At 41.6% G+C, this 17,397-nt stretch overlaps 2 protein-coding genes across 2 annotated transcripts; both read left to right on the top strand.

Annotated features, from left to right (window-relative positions):
• The first annotated feature begins 425 nt into the window (after positions 1-425).
• On the top strand, positions 426-6,871 carry march2 (membrane-associated ring finger (C3HC4) 2). The gene is made up of 5 exons (XM_027005525.2): positions 426-578; positions 1,358-1,616; positions 2,054-2,249; positions 2,932-3,141; positions 3,263-6,871. The coding sequence occupies exons 2-5, from the start codon at positions 1,441-1,443 to the stop codon at positions 3,419-3,421; spliced, it is 741 nt and encodes a 246-aa protein (XP_026861326.2). The 5' UTR covers positions 426-578; positions 1,358-1,440; the 3' UTR covers positions 3,422-6,871.
• A 3,261-nt stretch (positions 6,872-10,132) lies between these two features.
• hnrnpm (heterogeneous nuclear ribonucleoprotein M) lies at positions 10,133-17,347 on the top strand. The gene is made up of 16 exons (XM_027005491.2): positions 10,133-10,305; positions 11,183-11,355; positions 12,891-12,943; positions 13,590-13,597; positions 13,693-13,786; positions 13,943-14,257; positions 14,461-14,614; positions 14,769-14,818; positions 14,907-14,967; positions 15,075-15,176; positions 15,285-15,326; positions 15,671-15,742; positions 15,821-15,925; positions 16,020-16,600; positions 16,687-16,738; positions 16,951-17,347. The coding sequence occupies exons 1-16, from the start codon at positions 10,268-10,270 to the stop codon at positions 17,112-17,114; spliced, it is 2,064 nt and encodes a 687-aa protein (XP_026861292.2). The 5' UTR covers positions 10,133-10,267; the 3' UTR covers positions 17,115-17,347.
• The last annotated feature ends 50 nt before the right edge of the window (positions 17,348-17,397 follow it).

The following is a 17,397-nucleotide window of genomic DNA, read 5'->3' as shown; positions in this document are numbered from 1 at the left end:
ATAAATAATTAAATTAAATCAAAGATAAATGTTCTGATTGATTCGTTTATGAGTACAATTGTTAAAAACAACTTTTTAACTCATTACCCCTACGCGGAGAAACACGAGCTCAATAAATTTGATACTATAAAGCAGGAAAACATTTTGCTCTTCTTCAGAAACATAGTGTTTCTTGAAGAAGTCATTTCTCGTGGATGAAAACAACAATTTTGCTGAAAATGTTTTAAATTATTAAGCATGCTTATTTCTCAGACAGTATACTCTACGTCTCAGGCGACAGTAGATTCCCCTCGTAATTGGGCAGATACTACAATTCCCGAATGGCAGCAATTCACAAAGGAGGTTACGAATTCCGTCTGTTAAAACACAAAATAAAACGCGCTCTCTGCGCTTATAGCGTGCACAGCCGTAAGCGCAGACGGCGATAGGAGGCCGCAGTCGTCTGTCAGCTGGAAAGATCGAGTCTGGGAGCTTAGCCAGGCCAAAGAGAGCAGTGTTTTCCATTTATGCATTAACAGTTGTTGTCGCGTTTTGGAAATAACCTGTCGAGACGATAGCCCAATATGAAATTACAACAGGTGAGAGTACACGAATTTTGATCATTTGCTTTTTGGTTATAAAGAGTATTCTAACGTCTCGAATAACATATTATGCTAACCTGGCTAGCAGTGTAGCCGGCTAGCTTATCTAGCTAACTAGTTGGTTCGACAGAGGTTCAGCAAGATAGATTTTTTTACTTAATAACCTGGGTATCGACATTCAAATCCCATAAAGCTGTGTAAAGCTGCACTGATGTTTTATTTTGCATGTATATCGAGCAATCCAACGCCTGGTTTAAACTGTAGCTGGCTAGCTATTGTTGATGTATTTAAGTTTGCTGGTTAGCTGTTTACATAGATAGCTATGTTTTTTTTGTTTAGTTTTGATATAATTTAATATTCTTATAGCTAGGATAATTTGCCCATCTCAGAATATTGCTCCTTATACCATATAGATTTAACGTTAACAGTGTAGATGGATTACTTGGACAGATCACATTAAAATGTTATTTAAACAGTCTTGTCTCCTTCCGACAGTTGAACTGAGATAACTAGCTAACTGGACAACTAATGTTTTTAACGCCAATTCGAATGCCGTGTCTGTTAATATTTGTAAAATTCACAATATTTTTCTCTTTCTTCACCTTCCAAAACTGTCGTCTGACAGTGAGAACATACTATCCTGCCGCTCAGGATGGTAATGTCAAGTAAACGTTCGGCAGACAAGATGATCCAGGGAGGGACAGAATATTGTTAGCTAAATACCACGGGAATGCTGGTTGCTTGTCTCCGCTTGTGCCCTGACCCTGCCTGTGCAGTTGTAGGACCCAGGTGAGTTGAGCTGTGGGACCGGAGGCTGGCCCGCCCCCTGTGCTCCCCTGCCCCTCTGTACGGATCAGACATGACCACGGGGGAGTGTTGCCACCTACCTGGGTCATTGTGTGACTGCACTGGCAGCGGTGCCCTGTCCAAGAATCTGGACGAATCAGACAACCGCAGGGCACAGTACGTCACCCAGGTCACGGCCAAAGATGGACGCTTGCTGTCGACGGTCATCAAAGCCTTGGGGACTCAGAGGTGAAAAGAATGACCTTATCAGTTCTGGGTTTTTCAGAAAATTATGCAAGACATTATTGATAAATGGAGGTTCCTTCAGTTAAATTGTCTGTGATTGTGTTGTAGTTGGCATATTGTAGCTTTCAACAATGCTTGCATCAAAATATTAAAGTATAGCTTGCTCTTTTATAAATGCAGACCTGAGTCTGTGTGATCATTAGCGAACTAGGCAAGCATTTTGCATGCTCAAAGTAGGGGAGTTGGGTTTAATGTTGAACACTATTGTAAACCATGATTAGCTGGGACACATTATTTCATTGCAAAACTCTGTAGAGCTACTTGTGGAGGTTTGGGCATCTTCATGTAAACTGATCACTGCATTGATACTTTGGACTATATTAAAAATGTGTGGGAGGTAAAACACTCAGCAAGAGAATTTGCTGTGTCTTTGCTCTCAGCGACGGGCCGATCTGTCGGATCTGCCACGAGGGGGCCAACAGCGAAGGGCTCCTGTCGCCGTGTGACTGCACAGGGACTCTAGGCACGGTGCATAAGAGTTGCCTGGAAAAGTGGCTGTCCTCCTCCAACACAAGCTACTGTGAGCTCTGCCACACAGAGTTCACCATTGAGCGCAGACCCCGGCCCTTGACAGAGGTAACAAAGGTCAATGCCTTTTGCCTTGGTCTGCATGGCTTCTGCCTGAGGTGTGTGTGTGTGTGTGTGTGTGTGTGCACACGCATGCATGTGCATAGTGTTGTTTAAGGTGCTTTGGAATCTTCTCTTTGTAGGTAAGTTGCAGTTTCTGTATGGGCGCAGAACACAAAGGAGGTGTGAGTCACTGAACTCGTGTGTGTGTGTGTGTGTGTGTGTGTGTGTGTGTGTGTGTGTGTGTGTGTGTGTGTGTGTGTGTGTGTGTGTGTGTGTGTGTGTGTGTGTGTGTGTGTGTGTGTGTGTTGGTGATTATTGTCAATGGGATGCAATATTTTCTATGGACTATAAACTTAAGATACATTCTTAACTTGTTTAAGCTTGTTTAAGATTTAAAGGAGCGGCGATGTACCGGATTGGTCAAGGTGGTGCCTGGAGACGAACCCTACATTCCGTTTCAAACAATGGCTCTCACAATACTCAAACTTGTGGATCCCATGACTGCACCGTTTTGTTTTCTCTGCTTAAACATGCCTGAATCAGCCTGATAGTTTCCACTTTGATAAGGTTGAATCTGGCATGTTGCACAAGGAAAACAAGCAAATGTGCAGTTCACTGAGTTCCAGGGATGGTTTAACTAAACAAAGAAGGAACACTCTTCGACTGCTTCACCTCTGTCTTTCTGTAGTGGCTGCGAGACCCAGGGCCCAGGAATGAGAAGCGTACCCTCTTCTGCGATATGGTGTGCTTCTTGTTTATAACACCCTTAGCAGCCATCTCAGGCTGGCTGTGCCTGCGGGGTGCTCAGGACCACCTGCAGTACAACAGCCGTCTGGAGGCAGTGGGCCTCATCGCTCTCACCATCGCTCTCTTCACCATCTACGTCCTCTGGACCCTGGTAACGTCTGCTTGGCTGTGTGCACAGAGTTGAAGCAAACAAACAACAAAAAAAGCTACCCTTCCCAGTAGTGGTGATTTGATAAAGCACCTTCAACTGTGTGAATCCTCTCCATCCACAGGTGTCATTCCGCTACCACTGTCAGTTGTACTCGGAGTGGAGAAGAACCAATCAGAAAGTGCGCCTGCTCATTCCTGATGCCAAGGGTGCCCACTCTACCCAGCATTCCTTGCTCTCCACTAAGCTGCTGAAGAAGACAGCAGATGAGACCATCGTATGAGATCCTTGGGGTGGGGGGGGCAAAACAAAGTGTTATTAATGTGCTAAAGGTTCTTGATGCACCATGAAATAGAGCCACAGCACTTTTGAATGCATTTTTCCCGATTTAATCCTTTTTTAGCTAAAATATGAGTACTTCTTTTTATTCCCTCCCACAAATCTCTTTTTATTGCGAGTGGTTGTTTGGGTATGGTTTTTTTTTTGGTTTTTCTTCATTTCCGTAAGTTGTCCATGGTTTATTAATGATTTATTTATTGCTTACACAGCCATACTGAGGCTCCGTACCACACAGTATGCTTTAGATCCAGGGGAGAGTAGGTATCTGGGACAAGTGCAGGAGAGTGGAAGGACCTACTGCACCTTAGTACCAAACCATTCTTTTTGGAATTTTTAAATTTATCTTCTATCTTCGCACCATTTACATTTTGATTTCTTTCGGACGAAAAATTGGTCTTTGCCAGTTTTTAGATAATTTATCCTGTGTGATTCTCTGTGGCACAGTTGAAGTGTATTATGACAGCTCAAAGCTTTGCTTCCTGTATGTTAGCTTGGCCGTTTCAGAGATTTTGGTTACAGGATGTGTTACAGGATGACAGGGCCCTTCAGATGTGACCTGCTAATGGTTTGGGCCATAAAAGTGGCCCAAGCACTGGACCTCTTGAACATGCACCTGCATAATGGGGGATAAATGTAAAACCATAATAGGAGTATGCAGTGAAACATTGACCTTTCACCTCACAGTATGGGACCGTGTACAGAATCTGGCATGCGCAGTTTTGCATGCATAATTTTTATTTTATTTTTTTGTTAATTTCATCCAGTTGGTGACTGTTAAGTTGCTTTTAGATTTCACCTGTTGATCAGCCTAGGCTGTGTTCACACCTGTTAAAAACCAAGCGTCTCCAAAATGCATAAAATGGTATGCAGCAGTCTTACAGTGGTAGCACTTAATGACAGTAGCCTAAATCTGAGCTGATCAAATGTGTGTGTGTGTGTGTGTGTGTGTGCACGCGCACGCGCACGCGTGAGAGTGTATTTTGAGTACTTTTTAAAAATGTAAAACATTATTTTAGACTTGTAAAGTGAGTACACAAAAAGATTTACCTCTTCAGTTCATTTTTGTGATGGATTAACTTTAAAATGGCACTTAATTTTGAATATGTTCCAGCTACCAGTGACTGACAAGACTGTGGCTGTGTGAAAGGGAAAGGTGTTTGTGTGTGTGCATATACATGTTTTTGTATCAAGGTCTGTGTTTTTGTGCTGTTTATTAATTTCTGACAGTTATAAATGGCAGAGATGTATGGTGGCATTCTAATGGGTTTGTAGCAGTTTTACGTTGTTTAATAGGCAGTTTTTGGGGACATTTGGTAACGGGAACAGCTGTATTTACATCCATTTACAACTCTGATACTAAGCAGACAAGTTTGTCATTTGGGCCTCTGCACATTACAAGTTATAAGAAGAGCATGCAAAAGCAAAGCCTCCCATATATTGGCTTGGATACATATTGTGTTTTGATGGAAGGCCACCATCTCTCCTAATGGCTCTATGGACCTCTTGACCAAAGCAAGGCCTTTATGCAGATGTTGAGAGACCTTCTCTTGTCAAATTCTACTGATATCCTTGCCCTAAAAGCTTGATTTCTCATGACAAGGAGAATGTTCTGTTGCTGATGGCTAACACGATCCGTACTGCTGATGGCCTGTATTTATGGAGGTCCCAATGAACTATCGAATGTCCAGGAAATAACACTATCATTTTGGACAGGAATTGTACATTTGTAGATACATCTCATGGTTGTGAAAGGCAACTGAGAAGCAAGGTTTGCTGTCAGTCCAAGTGTGGGTTTGGGTGTATGTATGTATATGTATGGTTGTGTTTTGACATTGGGTCTGTGAATGTTAGGATGACTGTCTGATTGCTGGCCTGAACTTTGACAACAGACCAGTCTGAGCAGTCAGCCTGTATTGCTATGGTGACCTTCAGCAATGCGACATGCCCTAAAATACTTGCTTCTGTAGATGGAATGAGGGGAAAAAAACATGGGTGAACGTCTAAGAAATAAATCCATCATTGTGGTGTTTGCACTATTCACCTCCTAGTTATTAATGTGGTATAACTCACCAGAGAGATTTCCTGCAAATTATTGTTTCTTTTCTAAGTGTCACCCAACACTCTAAATAAATTATCTTCTATGACAATGTTATGTTTTGGAAAACGTTGTGCAATAGATATAGTAGAAGCTTTGGCATTAATTGTAATTTTTATTTTTAACATTTTGGGAAAGAACAATGTTGCAAAATTACCTATCATTATACTCATAACTGTTTTGTCACAGGGCGGAACGGCTTTAGATAAAATCTGCTCATTTTTGCTTAACATGAAAGCTCAACTTTTACCACGACAGGGGAAACTGCAACCTGATGGAAGCTCAGCAGCTACGTGCAGTTTTACCAGCTAACTCCTGCTTTTTAGAAACACTGTCTGTTGTTGGTGTGCTTCCATCTGACATGTCTAGCCCCTCTTGTCTTTCTGGCCCATTGTTTATTTTGCAGTGTGGGGTTCTTTTAAAAAAAAAAGAAGAAACAACAAACAAACAAAAAACTGGCGCAGAGACAGGAGTGCTGGAGTGCAATTTCAATAACATTACAATGCACTTGTTACCTATAACCTTAACAGTACCTGTAAAAGTATGTAGTTGTAGATGTATGAAGGATGATGGGACTACAGTCACAAAAAAAGGTGGACATTGCGTTGGTTGGTTGGTTGGTTTTTATAAGTGTTGGTGGATGCTCATGAGTTCCTTCCACTATGCAACCCCGCAAATACAGATAAGCAGCTCAAAGGGTGTGTCTGTGACCTAGGTTGAACACGGCTGTGGTCTAGGGTTAACACGGCTGCCCGAACTGTTCTTTTTACCCCAAAACATGCATGCCCTTTATTTCATTATCATCATCATCAAAATCATCATCATCATCATAATAATTATTATATTGCACTTTGACAAATTTATGATTGGAAAATGGTCTGCCCTTTTCCATATCACACATTTCAGAGGTGGTGTGAAAAAACACCCTCCCTGATAATATATTTATCTCAAGATATGGAGAACTGGTCAACTTTTGTTTCTTTTATTTTTTAAAAAAGGCCAATTTCTTTTCTTTTTTTCTTTTTTCCTCCAAGATGACCATTGTAAACATTGTACAGTTTTTCTTTCCATGCTGTCATTCTGTTATAAAGGATTCAAACTATCATTTGCAATGTACGTCTCCGTTTATTCCTCGGGCACCAGAGTTTTATCACTCTAGCGCATTTTTCAAATACTATGATGTCTTTGTAGTGCAGTGGACAAAGAACGGTGTGTCTGTATTGTCCTCACCAAAATATGTTGGTGCTTGCAATCAGCCAAGAAAAGCGTGCAAAGCAAATTAAAAACTGATGCTCTGAATCTGTTTACTGCCCTGACTCTCTTTCCTTCTAACTGCTATTAGATTTTTACTCCCTCCCAATGATAATCACATATTGGCACACAACATAAAGTTTTAAACAACTTTTAGACGATATTGCCAACTAATTATCTCTTGAGACATAGTCAGAAGTAATTATGACTAGGTTATATTTTGAACCAGTTGAGCCCTTGCAATGAACCGTACATATCCATATACTGTTCTTCTGCATTCTACAAAATAACAATATAAAGCATTAGTGCAATTTTTGTAAATCTAAATAAAGCATATTTAGCATTTTTACTCTAATGATAAGGTAGAAAATCAAAAACTAAAATAACTGATTCAGGAAAAGGGGAAATGGCTGATGTGTTTGTTTTGTTGTTGTTGTAAGAGCTCCCTTGATTACACACTATTTTACACACTTCTGAAACAGAATCTTTCACCTTGAAGTGTGCTCTTCTGGACTAGGGAAGCTCTTTCATTTAGAAATGTGCTCTTCTGGACTAAGGAGGCTACTCTCAGTCCATATGACCACCCACTGCCTGAGTAAGACTGCAAGGTTCCCACAGGTCATGGAATTTTAAAAAAGGCTTTTCTGGACATATAATTGTGATAACGCTCAAGTTTACATCTGCCCCACGCCCTCTGATACACTGATTAGTTGCCTGGTTGATATTAAAGACTGGATGTACCTGAAATTACTCAAATGAAATAGTACTAAATCTGAAGCCATTCTCAAAGCATCTCCTTCCACGCTCAAGAAAATTGGTCAACCCACTCTGTCCCGGTTTTGTCATGTCCTCTATGACTTAGGTCTGTAACCTCAGTGTTATCACGAACGCCACACTCTCTCTTGGGGCCCACATTAATAACATTACCAAAATTACCTTCTTCCACCTTAAAAATATCACCAGACTGCATCCCTCACTCCTGATTCTGTATCTGAAACTCTTTATTCATGCTTTTATTACATCCAGGCTGGATTACTGCAACTCAGTTCTGGTTGGTCTCCCTGCTAGTCAAGAAGCTCCAATACGTGCAGAATTGTGTGGCAAGAGTTCTCACACACGCTAGATCACAGGAACACACAACCCCCAAGTTAAAAAAAACCTACACTGGCTCCTGGTCCATTAACACATACAGTGTAAAATCTTTACACAGTCTGGCTCCTGATTCCCTCTCTGCTCTGTGGTCTGGACACAGTTCCTCACAGTCACACCGGTCTGCTGATGCTCACTTGCTCTCGGTTCCTCCTGCAAAATTATGCACTTTACACCTCCATCTCCACACATCACTCTCCATCTTCAAGAAGCATCTAAAATCTTGTCTTTCAGACTGCTTTTCCTAATTAGTAAATCTTATTTTCTTCTTATTGCCTCAATGCTTTGTTATTTTGTCATACTGGTGCTTGTTTGTTTTCTCACTGTTACTCTTTTAATGTTTTAATCTGTAATATTATTTCCCCAATGCTGTCATTTTATTACTCCTGTGTTTTATCCTGCTATTCTCTTCCAATGACTCTTATCATGTGTTCATCTGTTGTCCTGCTGTAGTGTACCTGAGGATCCTAAAAGGCACTGGTAAATAAAATTTATTATTATTACTTTTATATAAAGTCTGAGGATTTGGTCATTTTTAGGCCAAGCCATATCAGGGAATATCAGTGAATTTTGTTCAGATCTTTTTCTTCGTGTGTGTGTGTGTGTGTGTGTGTGTGTGTGTGTATGTATGTATGTATGTATGTATATATATATATATATATATATATATATATATATATATATATATATATATATATATATATATATATATATATATATATATATATATATGCAGTGTTCATTAGTATTAAAATGCCTTGCCACTGGAAATGACAAATCATTCATTCTGATGGTCCAAAGGTGTTCAATAAACTGAGACTTCAACAAGACTTCTCTTGGTTTCTCCAATATAAAGCTGCTTGATTGCTTCCTTCTTGTAAAGGTCTTTTCGCCAAATGACAGCAGCTCCACCTTTATCAGCTGGATTAATAACAATGTCACTCCTTTTGTATACATTTTAAGTACAGAGTATTCTTCCTTTGGTAGATTAAGTCTTTTAGCAGGTTCTTTTAAATTTACTTTACTAATTTCTCTTTTACAGCTATTAATATAAAAGTCTAATGCTTCATATTCCCCTGTAGGAGGTGTCCAGGAAGACTTGCTTGAATTATATTTAGATAAGGTTTCCACTGGTGTCGTGTGTCTTTATAGAATAGCCCGGCCATTCTTATTAAAAATAAGCATGTAGTGTTAAACGCTGGAAAAAATATTTAGTCTCTGTAATGGACTTATTATTCATTAGTGACTGGGCTTGTAGATAAAAATTTTAGACCTTTTGACAGGACAGATCGTTCCGGAGAATTTAATTCTAAATCAGTGGGAACAGAGACAACTTTCTTGTAATTTAAGCAGGCAGGAGTACCAATAGGTCTAGTAGTACTATTATTTTCATTGGTTTTCTTTAGCAAACCAGCCATGATTTGAAAAATATCAGAATTTGGCTGGTGGATTAAACCCTACCATTTAAAAACCAGGCTGGGGTCAGAATTCTGTGTGCATTTAATCTTGATTTTAATATTAACTATTTCTTCATTAAGTTTATGGATTCTTTGAATATAGCTGCTAACCATATATAGTAAGTTAATAGACACATACCTTCTTATACTTTATTATTCTGGTGAATAATGAAATTCTTCATCCTGCTCCAAAATAAGCGGCATGTCAAATGTTTCTCAGTAGTGTTTTACATTAAGGTTCCCTTAACATTATTTACACAGTATGTAGCAACAACAATCCATGAACTACAGTATTACATGAATAATAAATAAGGTTAATTAAGTAATTAACACTTGTCCTGAATAGCAAGATCTGAAATATGAGTGTTTAGAAGTCAATTCTAAAAATAATCGAGTCCTGAGATTATTACTTTTATAATTATTTCCAGCTAATGAATCGAAATCAACTTCAAAATATTTAATCGACGTAAACTTTTTACGCTTATTTTATGGTTATTTCTTAAGTACTTTCTTTACAATTAAAACTTTACACTGTCGGTTCTAAATATAAACGATGCAACTTTTGCTAAGAAAAAATCAAATTCGTCGTAATTAACTCTATTCCGAAATAAGGATTAGAGTTAGAGATGCGGAGTAGAGTCACGTGGGCTAATACCCATCATGCCCCGGTTCCTCATATGTCCATTTCGTTGTTCTGCCGCCATTTCAGCAGCGACGCGGTGGGACAGTAAGCGCTTTCGTCGGTGGACCTACACCGTATTAACAAAACCGTTTTGCGTGCTTAGTCTCTTTTATTAATAAATCGGCTTATTAGAAAAGAAGAAGAAGAAGCTTTAACATGTCGGCTGAAGCAACACAAGAGAAGCCAGTCCAAGGGTAATGTCGACTAGTTAACGTTTGTAACGTTCAAAAATGTAGCTAGCGGTTAGCTGTGCTGCTCGCTAGTCGCTACTGTTTGCGGTCTAAATGTATAGTCGGGATAGGTAGAGTTCATATTATTAAGGACAACGGATGCGAAAACTTAAAAGGACACTATGTAACGCTAGCTATATAGCTAGGAGAAATGTATTTCGTTTTCTGCTGCACTAGTCCGTAACTAATGAGGGCAGGAATCAAGCGAATAGCCACCGATAACTTGCTAGCTAACGCTAACCTAGCTAGCGCTACTTTTCCTCACTAACAAATGCTGATTATTCAGTGGCCCACTTTGTTTTTTTTCGAATCTTGTTTTTTTTTTTCCCATCACATTTGAAACTAAATTCCGCTTGTGCACGCAAAACAACGATGTTTTGCAACCAGTTTAGTTATTAAGTAATCAAGCGTCCCGAGTGGCCTACTAAATGTCCCTTTGTTTGCCGCGGGCCAGAAGCTACGGTTAGGCAGCCTAGCTAAGCTAACCAACTCGTGCTGATTAAACACGCGTAGGTAGCTAGTGTGTTGCCGTGAGCTAACTGGTTTCTCAACTTGGCGATAACGTTAGATAGAGTTTTATTTGACTTTTTCAGTGCTCAGTATTAATGTTGAATTCCCGTATTGCTATGTGTACGTCGCCTTTTTTTGGTGACGCATTAGATTTAACAGCCTGGCCAAACCGTTATGTTTTAAAGCCACCATTTTGTCCTTTCTTCTTGACCCTAAGGGTGGCTTACTGTGGTTAGCTAACCAAGTGTAATTTAATTGCTTGAGTATATGCAATGTAAGTGTACATGGTTGCCTGCACCTTAAGTTATTTCTTTTTCCCTGTGTCTCCTAGAAATCCAGTAAACGGAAAGGCCAGCCACGAGCCCAGGAAGGAGAGGTCATCAAAACGTGGAGGCGGAAGATTCGAGCCCTATGGAAATCCCTCCAAGAGATACCGTGTTTTTGTGAGCAACATCCCATATGACGTGAAATGGCAAGCGCTGAAAGATCTGATGAAGGACAAAGGTAAGGCTCAGCGTTGTTTAATAGTTTAGTGTGGGTTTTCTTTTCTTTCATGGTTGGGGGTTTTGTTCCTCTTGCAAAGCTGTAGTCTTTGGAGATGGTGGTTTATGTAGTATTCTTAAAACAGTGAATATTGCAGACAGGGAGATTAAAAGTCCCTGTTGATGGTGTTGTCTTCAATTTGAAGACTGTTGTGTAGCAGTGCAGTTCAACTATTAAGCATTTGTGGTTGCAGTTGTGTAGTGCCTTAAATTCCATTCTGTATGTGGGTGCAGCACTGTGCTCCATTAGGACTGAGAATAAAGGCACTAAGCGATGCACAACACTTGGAGAGTTTGCCTTTGAGCTCTTTGAGGTCTCATAACTCATTCTTGTACAAGTGAATTTGGGTTCACGTTTACAGGTGTGCAATTCAGCCTTGCCATTGTTGGCTAGGTTTTGCCTCTTAAGCGCCAATCCTGGGAGAGTGGCAAATAGAATCGACATGTCTTGGCGAATCACTTGCTCTCAGGTTAAGATGTAAACCCACATTTAAGTTTGTAATTGGTGGGGAGATCAGTATCCCCATTGCAATTTCTGATGCAGCATAGTCTCATACAGTTAAGACTTGTAGGCTGTTGCATTTATCCATTCCATGGCCTATGGTGTGCAAGCATGAGGAATCTTTCGTGTCATTTGGAAATTGCTGCTTGTAGAATTAAATTGCATTCTCTTTTTTAGGTGTGCCAGAGTGAGTGTTGTCGCAGCAGATCTTCATATTGTGCCCTTGCCTGGATGCGTTAGCTTTGTTGGGGTACAGGTCTACAGAGCAAAGCAGCTTCTTACGCTTGTCCTTGTCTTATTTGAGAAATGGATAGTCCATTGATTGTACGGTTGTTCCTGTTGGGTAAACTACTAAGTGGTTTCTATGTTCCCTATCTAAAAATTGGAACAGTAGGTGGCTACCTTGTATGTGTAAAGTCTGTGAAGATTCACAGTGGTTTAAAGGCCTCATTACTGAGTTTTCTTTCTAGTGGATCCATATTTTGGAGCTGGTTCGGGTGAAACTCTTAATTCAATGGTCCAAAAGTGAATTTGGAAAGTCAAGCCTAGGTGGTGCCATTGCGGTTGGGTGTGCAGTTGCTGTAACATTGAGCTATCTGTTGTTTGCCATAACACTGAACACACTTGGTTTTAGGGGTTGTTGAGCATGTAGCTCAATACTCAGTAACCCTCACAACTTGCCTTTTTGGTTAAAATCATTCTGAATTTGGAAAAGTACAAGGCCAAGAGCTGTAACTTAATGATGGCTCGTGAGGTTGTAAATCTTTCGGTCATTCATGGTGTTTGGGGTTTCTAGCAAGGACAGCTTAAGAAGTAATTTTTTGTTGGAGCAGCTTGCTTTTAGTAGACCTGTACCAGAATTGTGGCGCTGGGGGGAGGCTCTGGACTAGCAGGCCGAGCTCACTGTCACCACCCGGTTGTGTGTCTGCTCTAAACCCCCATTGTTTTCTCGGCTTCTCTCCCTTGGTGTGTGTCGTCTGGAATCTGATTTGTAGTGGGTGAGGTAACGTACGTGGAACACTTAATGGACGCAGAAGGCAAATCAAGGGTAAGTGCAAGAGACGAACCTCCATTTGTCCGCTTGAGTTTCTTATCACTTCTCCTTTCAATATGGGATGTTCAGACTTGGGGTTTGAGAGTTGAAAATGTCGTTTGTGGCTGAGTCTCGGCTGAACGTGGATGCCGACTGTGGTTCAGAGTGGAGCCAGTGGGATGGTTTCACAGCTCCATGGTAATCCTGGCTCTTGTGCAATCAGTCCCTAGGGGCAGAATTCGACACCGCCTCTTGAGTCTCTCATTGTGGGACTGAAAGTAGAGAGTGGTGTTCAGTAGCTAATCATGGTTAATATGGCTTCTGTGATTTGATTGATTCTTTGCAAATGAGAGCAACCTGCTCTAGTGGGATAATTGCAGTGCAGGAATGTCCTTGTCTTGATCTTGAAGCATTAATGTTAATTATAAGCTTCTGTGGTTGCTGATCAGTAAGTTGTAATGCATTGTTAGACTACTTGAATGTGGACTTAATGGAGTCATGTAACTAACAATGTAAATGAACACCACAAAGAAATGTATAAAGTGAGTGTAAATACTTGTTTGCCATAGTAACTTTCCATGACTCTTGCCTAACTTGCTTTTTTTTTTTCTACCTGTTTTATTCTCTTCCTGCCTTTGGAATGATGGTTCTTGTGAGCAAGGGTTGTGCGTAAGTATTTTGATCTGGCTTCTTGCTTTCTGGAATTTTCTTTAGGATAATTTATTGAAAGCCTTTCAATCTTAAATTCCCTTTTGACCTTGCAGGGTGGTTGAGTTCAGGACTGAAGAACTAATGAAGAAGGCTGTGGAGAAGGTCAACAAGCACAACATGAATGGACGTCCCCTGAAAGTGAAAGAGGTCAGCACTGATTGCTAACGAAAGATTTATGTGCTCCCCACATGTTTTTAATACAAACGCTGCTACGGGAGAGACACTGCTCAGATTGTTATGGAATTAAGTTCTTTTACTGCTGGTTTTTCTAAATCTGAGATGTAAATGAAATTTTTTTTTCAGGATCCTGATGGGCTGATTGCTCAACGTGAAGCTCAGCGGGCACAGGGTGGTGGTGGTGGTGGACCACCTGGAGGCATGGGTGGGGGCATGGGCGGGGGCATGGGCGGGGGCATGGGCGGAGGCATGGGTGGGGGCATGGGCGGAGGCATGGGTGGGGGCATGGGCGGAGGCATGGGTATGGGACCAGGACCTGGACCCGGTGCTCCACCTATGGTCAACATTCCTCCCAGTCTCATGAACAACCCAAACATCCCCACTGAAATCATCCATGGCCTTCAGGCTGGCAAGATAGGAAGCACAGTGTTTGTGGCAAATGTACGTTTCCCTTGTAACTTTATACAAATGTGTTAATGGAGCTGGTGATAGCCATGTTCAAACATGCAATCTAAAACCAAATAATTCTCGTGTTGAATCAGATGTGATGGCTGAAAAATAAACATTGTTGGGTTTGGCCCACAAGTGCCAGAGCTAAGTCGTCTTGCTGTACTGTGTACTAAATGGTGCCTTATATTCTGTAGCTTGATTATAAAGTGGGATGGAAGAAGCTGAAGGAGGTGTTCAGCATGGCTGGAGTAGTGGTCCGTGCTGATATCCTAGAGGACAAGGATGGAAAGAGCCGGGGCATGGGAACAGTCACCTTTGAAATGCCCATTGAAGCCGTTCAAGCAGTCTGTATCCTTTTCCAGTGTACGCGAGAGCCACTGTTGGGCGGTGCTGGCACAACAACATAACCCTAATGAGAACTTTAAAGCAGGAAATGGTTTACTGTGGATGTGACAATGCTTTTTCTGAATGTATAGCATTTTTGGTTCTTAACTCTGGTTAGCCATGTTCAACGGACAGCTCCTGTTCAATCGGACAATGCATGTTAAGCTGGTGAGTGATGCTTTTTTGTGGGTATTTTAAGACAATGCATTTCACAGTAAAATGGCTTGCAATCAGTGTTTCAAATGCTGTCACTCAGGACGAGAAGTCTTTGCCTAAGGGTGACTTTGCGCCTCCTGAGAGACCGCCAGCTCTACCTCGTGAGTAATGCTTCTTGAGCTTCATGTTGCAGCATTCTTTATTCGCCATTGTTTTAGAACTGTGTACAGACTAAATTTGACTGAGTTCTGCCCCTGATTGTATGCAGGTGGTCTGAGTGGAGTGGGTCTGGGTCTGGGACCAGGTGGGCAGCCTATCGATGCTACACAGCTGAACAGAGGTGGAGGGATGGGCAATATGGGGCCTGGCGGTAATGACCTGTTGCTTAACTGCATTTTATTTAGCTGAGTTTTCATTTTTCCGCACTCCTTCCATGACACTCCCTGGTCATTCATTCACTCACTCATTTTCTCTGTAGGAATGGATGGAATGGGATTTGGTGGCATGGGTAGAATGGGAGGTATGTTCACTCAGCATGTTGCATCGACCATTTTTCATTCCATATGGGCACACAGAATTTAAGATTAATGAAGTCATTTGACTTTTAACTTTGACTGCACCAATCTCCTTGATTCAGATCCAAGATAGTGTAGAATCAGTTGTTCCATAAGCCTTTAGAAAAGCAGTGTAATGTTGGAGTATGACTTGGTGCGAAGATGTTGGCAGGAAAAGATTCGTATATCAGATTTTGGCCTAGCTGCCTATTGTGTTGAGGCTGTAATAGTTTGGATGAAATATAGGTCATAAATATTAATATCTGGGGGGGGGTTAAATTCAAATGTAATTTTCCTTACTGTCTTTAAGGAATGGATAATTTTGGAGGTGGAATGAATAACATGGATCGTTTTGGACCATCTGGAATGGGTAGGATGAATGGTGAGTAGCCTGTTTGTGGTGTAGGGCTTGCTGCTGTACATTTCAGTACTTCAGTTCTTATGTAATCTCTCCATGCAGATATGGATCGTGGAATTGGAGCTGCTTTTGATCGAGAATTTGGTGGTCGCAGTGAAATGGGCATGTCCCGTAACAACTTTGGGGACTCCTTTGATAGAGGAATGGGTATGTTTTTCAGAGGTTTCATTGTGTTGGTTGATTATGAAATATTGTGAAACACATACAGCAAAGACCTCCCTCCTCTTTCACTGTCTCCTAGGTAACTCCATGGGAATGGATCGCATGAGTTCCGGCATGGACCGACTTGGGGCCGGTCTGGACCGCATGGGGATGGATCGCATGGATCGCGTGTCTGACCTGGACAGGCTGGGGTCTGGCTTTGACCGTATGGGTTCAGGCTTGGACAGGCTGGGGCCCAGTATGGACAGGCTGGGGCCCAGTATGGACAGGCTGGGGCCCAGTATGGACAGGCTGGGCTCTGGCCTGGACCGCATGAGCTCCAGCATGGACCGCCTGGGTCCTGCTGGCTTTGACCGCCTAGGCCCGTCCAGCCTGGACCGCATGAGTGCAGGCATGGATTTTGCCTCACCCATGGGTATGGATAGAATGAATACAAGTCTTGACCGAATGGGCTCTGCTGGGCTCGACCGTTTCCCTGCCCCAGGGATGGACCGCATGACCTCCAACCTGGACCGCATGGGAGCTGGTGGCGTAGGAGGACAGTTCGACAGAGGCGCAGATATGGATCGCGGTAACTTTGGCAACTTCAGTTCGGCGGGTCAAGGTGGACCAGGTGCTGGAGCCAATGCCAGAAAAGGCTGTCAGATCTTTGTCAGAAATGTAAGTGCCTAAACTGCATGAGTTGACTACAGATGACCTCAAATGTTGTCTTTAGCCAATGTCAAATATATTCGCTCTTCCTATAGCTTCCCTTTGACTTCACCTGGAAGATGCTGAAGGATGCCTTCAATTCATGTGGTGAGACTATTGTTCTTTAGTTGTAACAAGTTTAAATTTAAGTTGTGTGCTCCAGTATATGCAGTGCTTTTGAAAGCTAACATGAGCTTCTCAAGCTTCATATCCCAGATTCTCCTGAGGGCAGATTAAGACCACTGCCCCACCCCTGGTCCTACAGTGATTTACTGTCTTTCTAACCCTGAAATGAGTGCATTTTTATTTATGCTCGCCAGGTATCGTGCAGTATGCTGACATAAAGATGGAGAACGGGAAATCAAAGGGCTGCGGTGTGGTTCGCTTCGACACTCCTGAAACGGCAGAGAGGGCTTGCCGCACCATGAACGGCTATCGGCTCAACGGCAGAGAGATTGATGTGAGGATCGACAGGAATGCGTAATCCACTAGGAATGCTTTCCCAGATGGACTTCTTCCAGTCCCTTACCAAGATTCCCTAGTAGTTTTTGTTCATTAAATTTGTATTAGTGCAAAAATGTTGTGTTTTTAGTTTTTGGCTGCTTAACTTTTTTTTTTTTTTTAGAGACCAAATTTTATTTTTCTTACCCACCCCACTTTATGCTTTCCAAAAATGGCCTTTGATGAAGGTTTGTCAATAAATCTCAAGTACTGACATTTGTCGTGTTTTCCAGTGTTTTCAGTACCCAAAACTTTAGCAACCTATT

The sequence above is a fragment of the Electrophorus electricus genome, chromosome 26, assembly GCF_013358815.1.
Source record: "Electrophorus electricus isolate fEleEle1 chromosome 26, fEleEle1.pri, whole genome shotgun sequence".
NCBI lineage: Eukaryota > Metazoa > Chordata > Actinopteri > Gymnotiformes > Gymnotidae > Electrophorus > Electrophorus electricus.
Note: the sequence above shows the minus strand (reverse complement) of the source record. Positions and strands in the feature narration are given on the sequence as shown.

Coding starts and splice junctions, on each gene's coding strand:
- march2 (XM_027005525.2), top strand. CDS start 1,441: ATGACCACGGGGGAGTGTTGCCACCTACCTGGGTCATTGTGTGACTGC. Junction 1,617..2,053: donor AAAGCCTTGGGGACTCAGAG/GTGAAAAGAATG, acceptor CTTTGCTCTCAG/CGACGGGCCGATCTGTCGGA. Junction 3,142..3,262: donor TCTACGTCCTCTGGACCCTG/GTAACGTCTGCT, acceptor CTCCATCCACAG/GTGTCATTCCGCTACCACTG.
- hnrnpm (XM_027005491.2), top strand. CDS start 10,268: ATGTCGGCTGAAGCAACACAAGAGAAGCCAGTCCAAGG. Junction 11,356..12,890: donor AGATCTGATGAAGGACAAAG/GTAAGGCTCAGC, acceptor TCTGATTTGTAG/TGGGTGAGGTAACGTACGTG. Junction 13,787..13,942: donor GTCCCCTGAAAGTGAAAGAG/GTCAGCACTGAT, acceptor TTTTTTTTTCAG/GATCCTGATGGGCTGATTGC.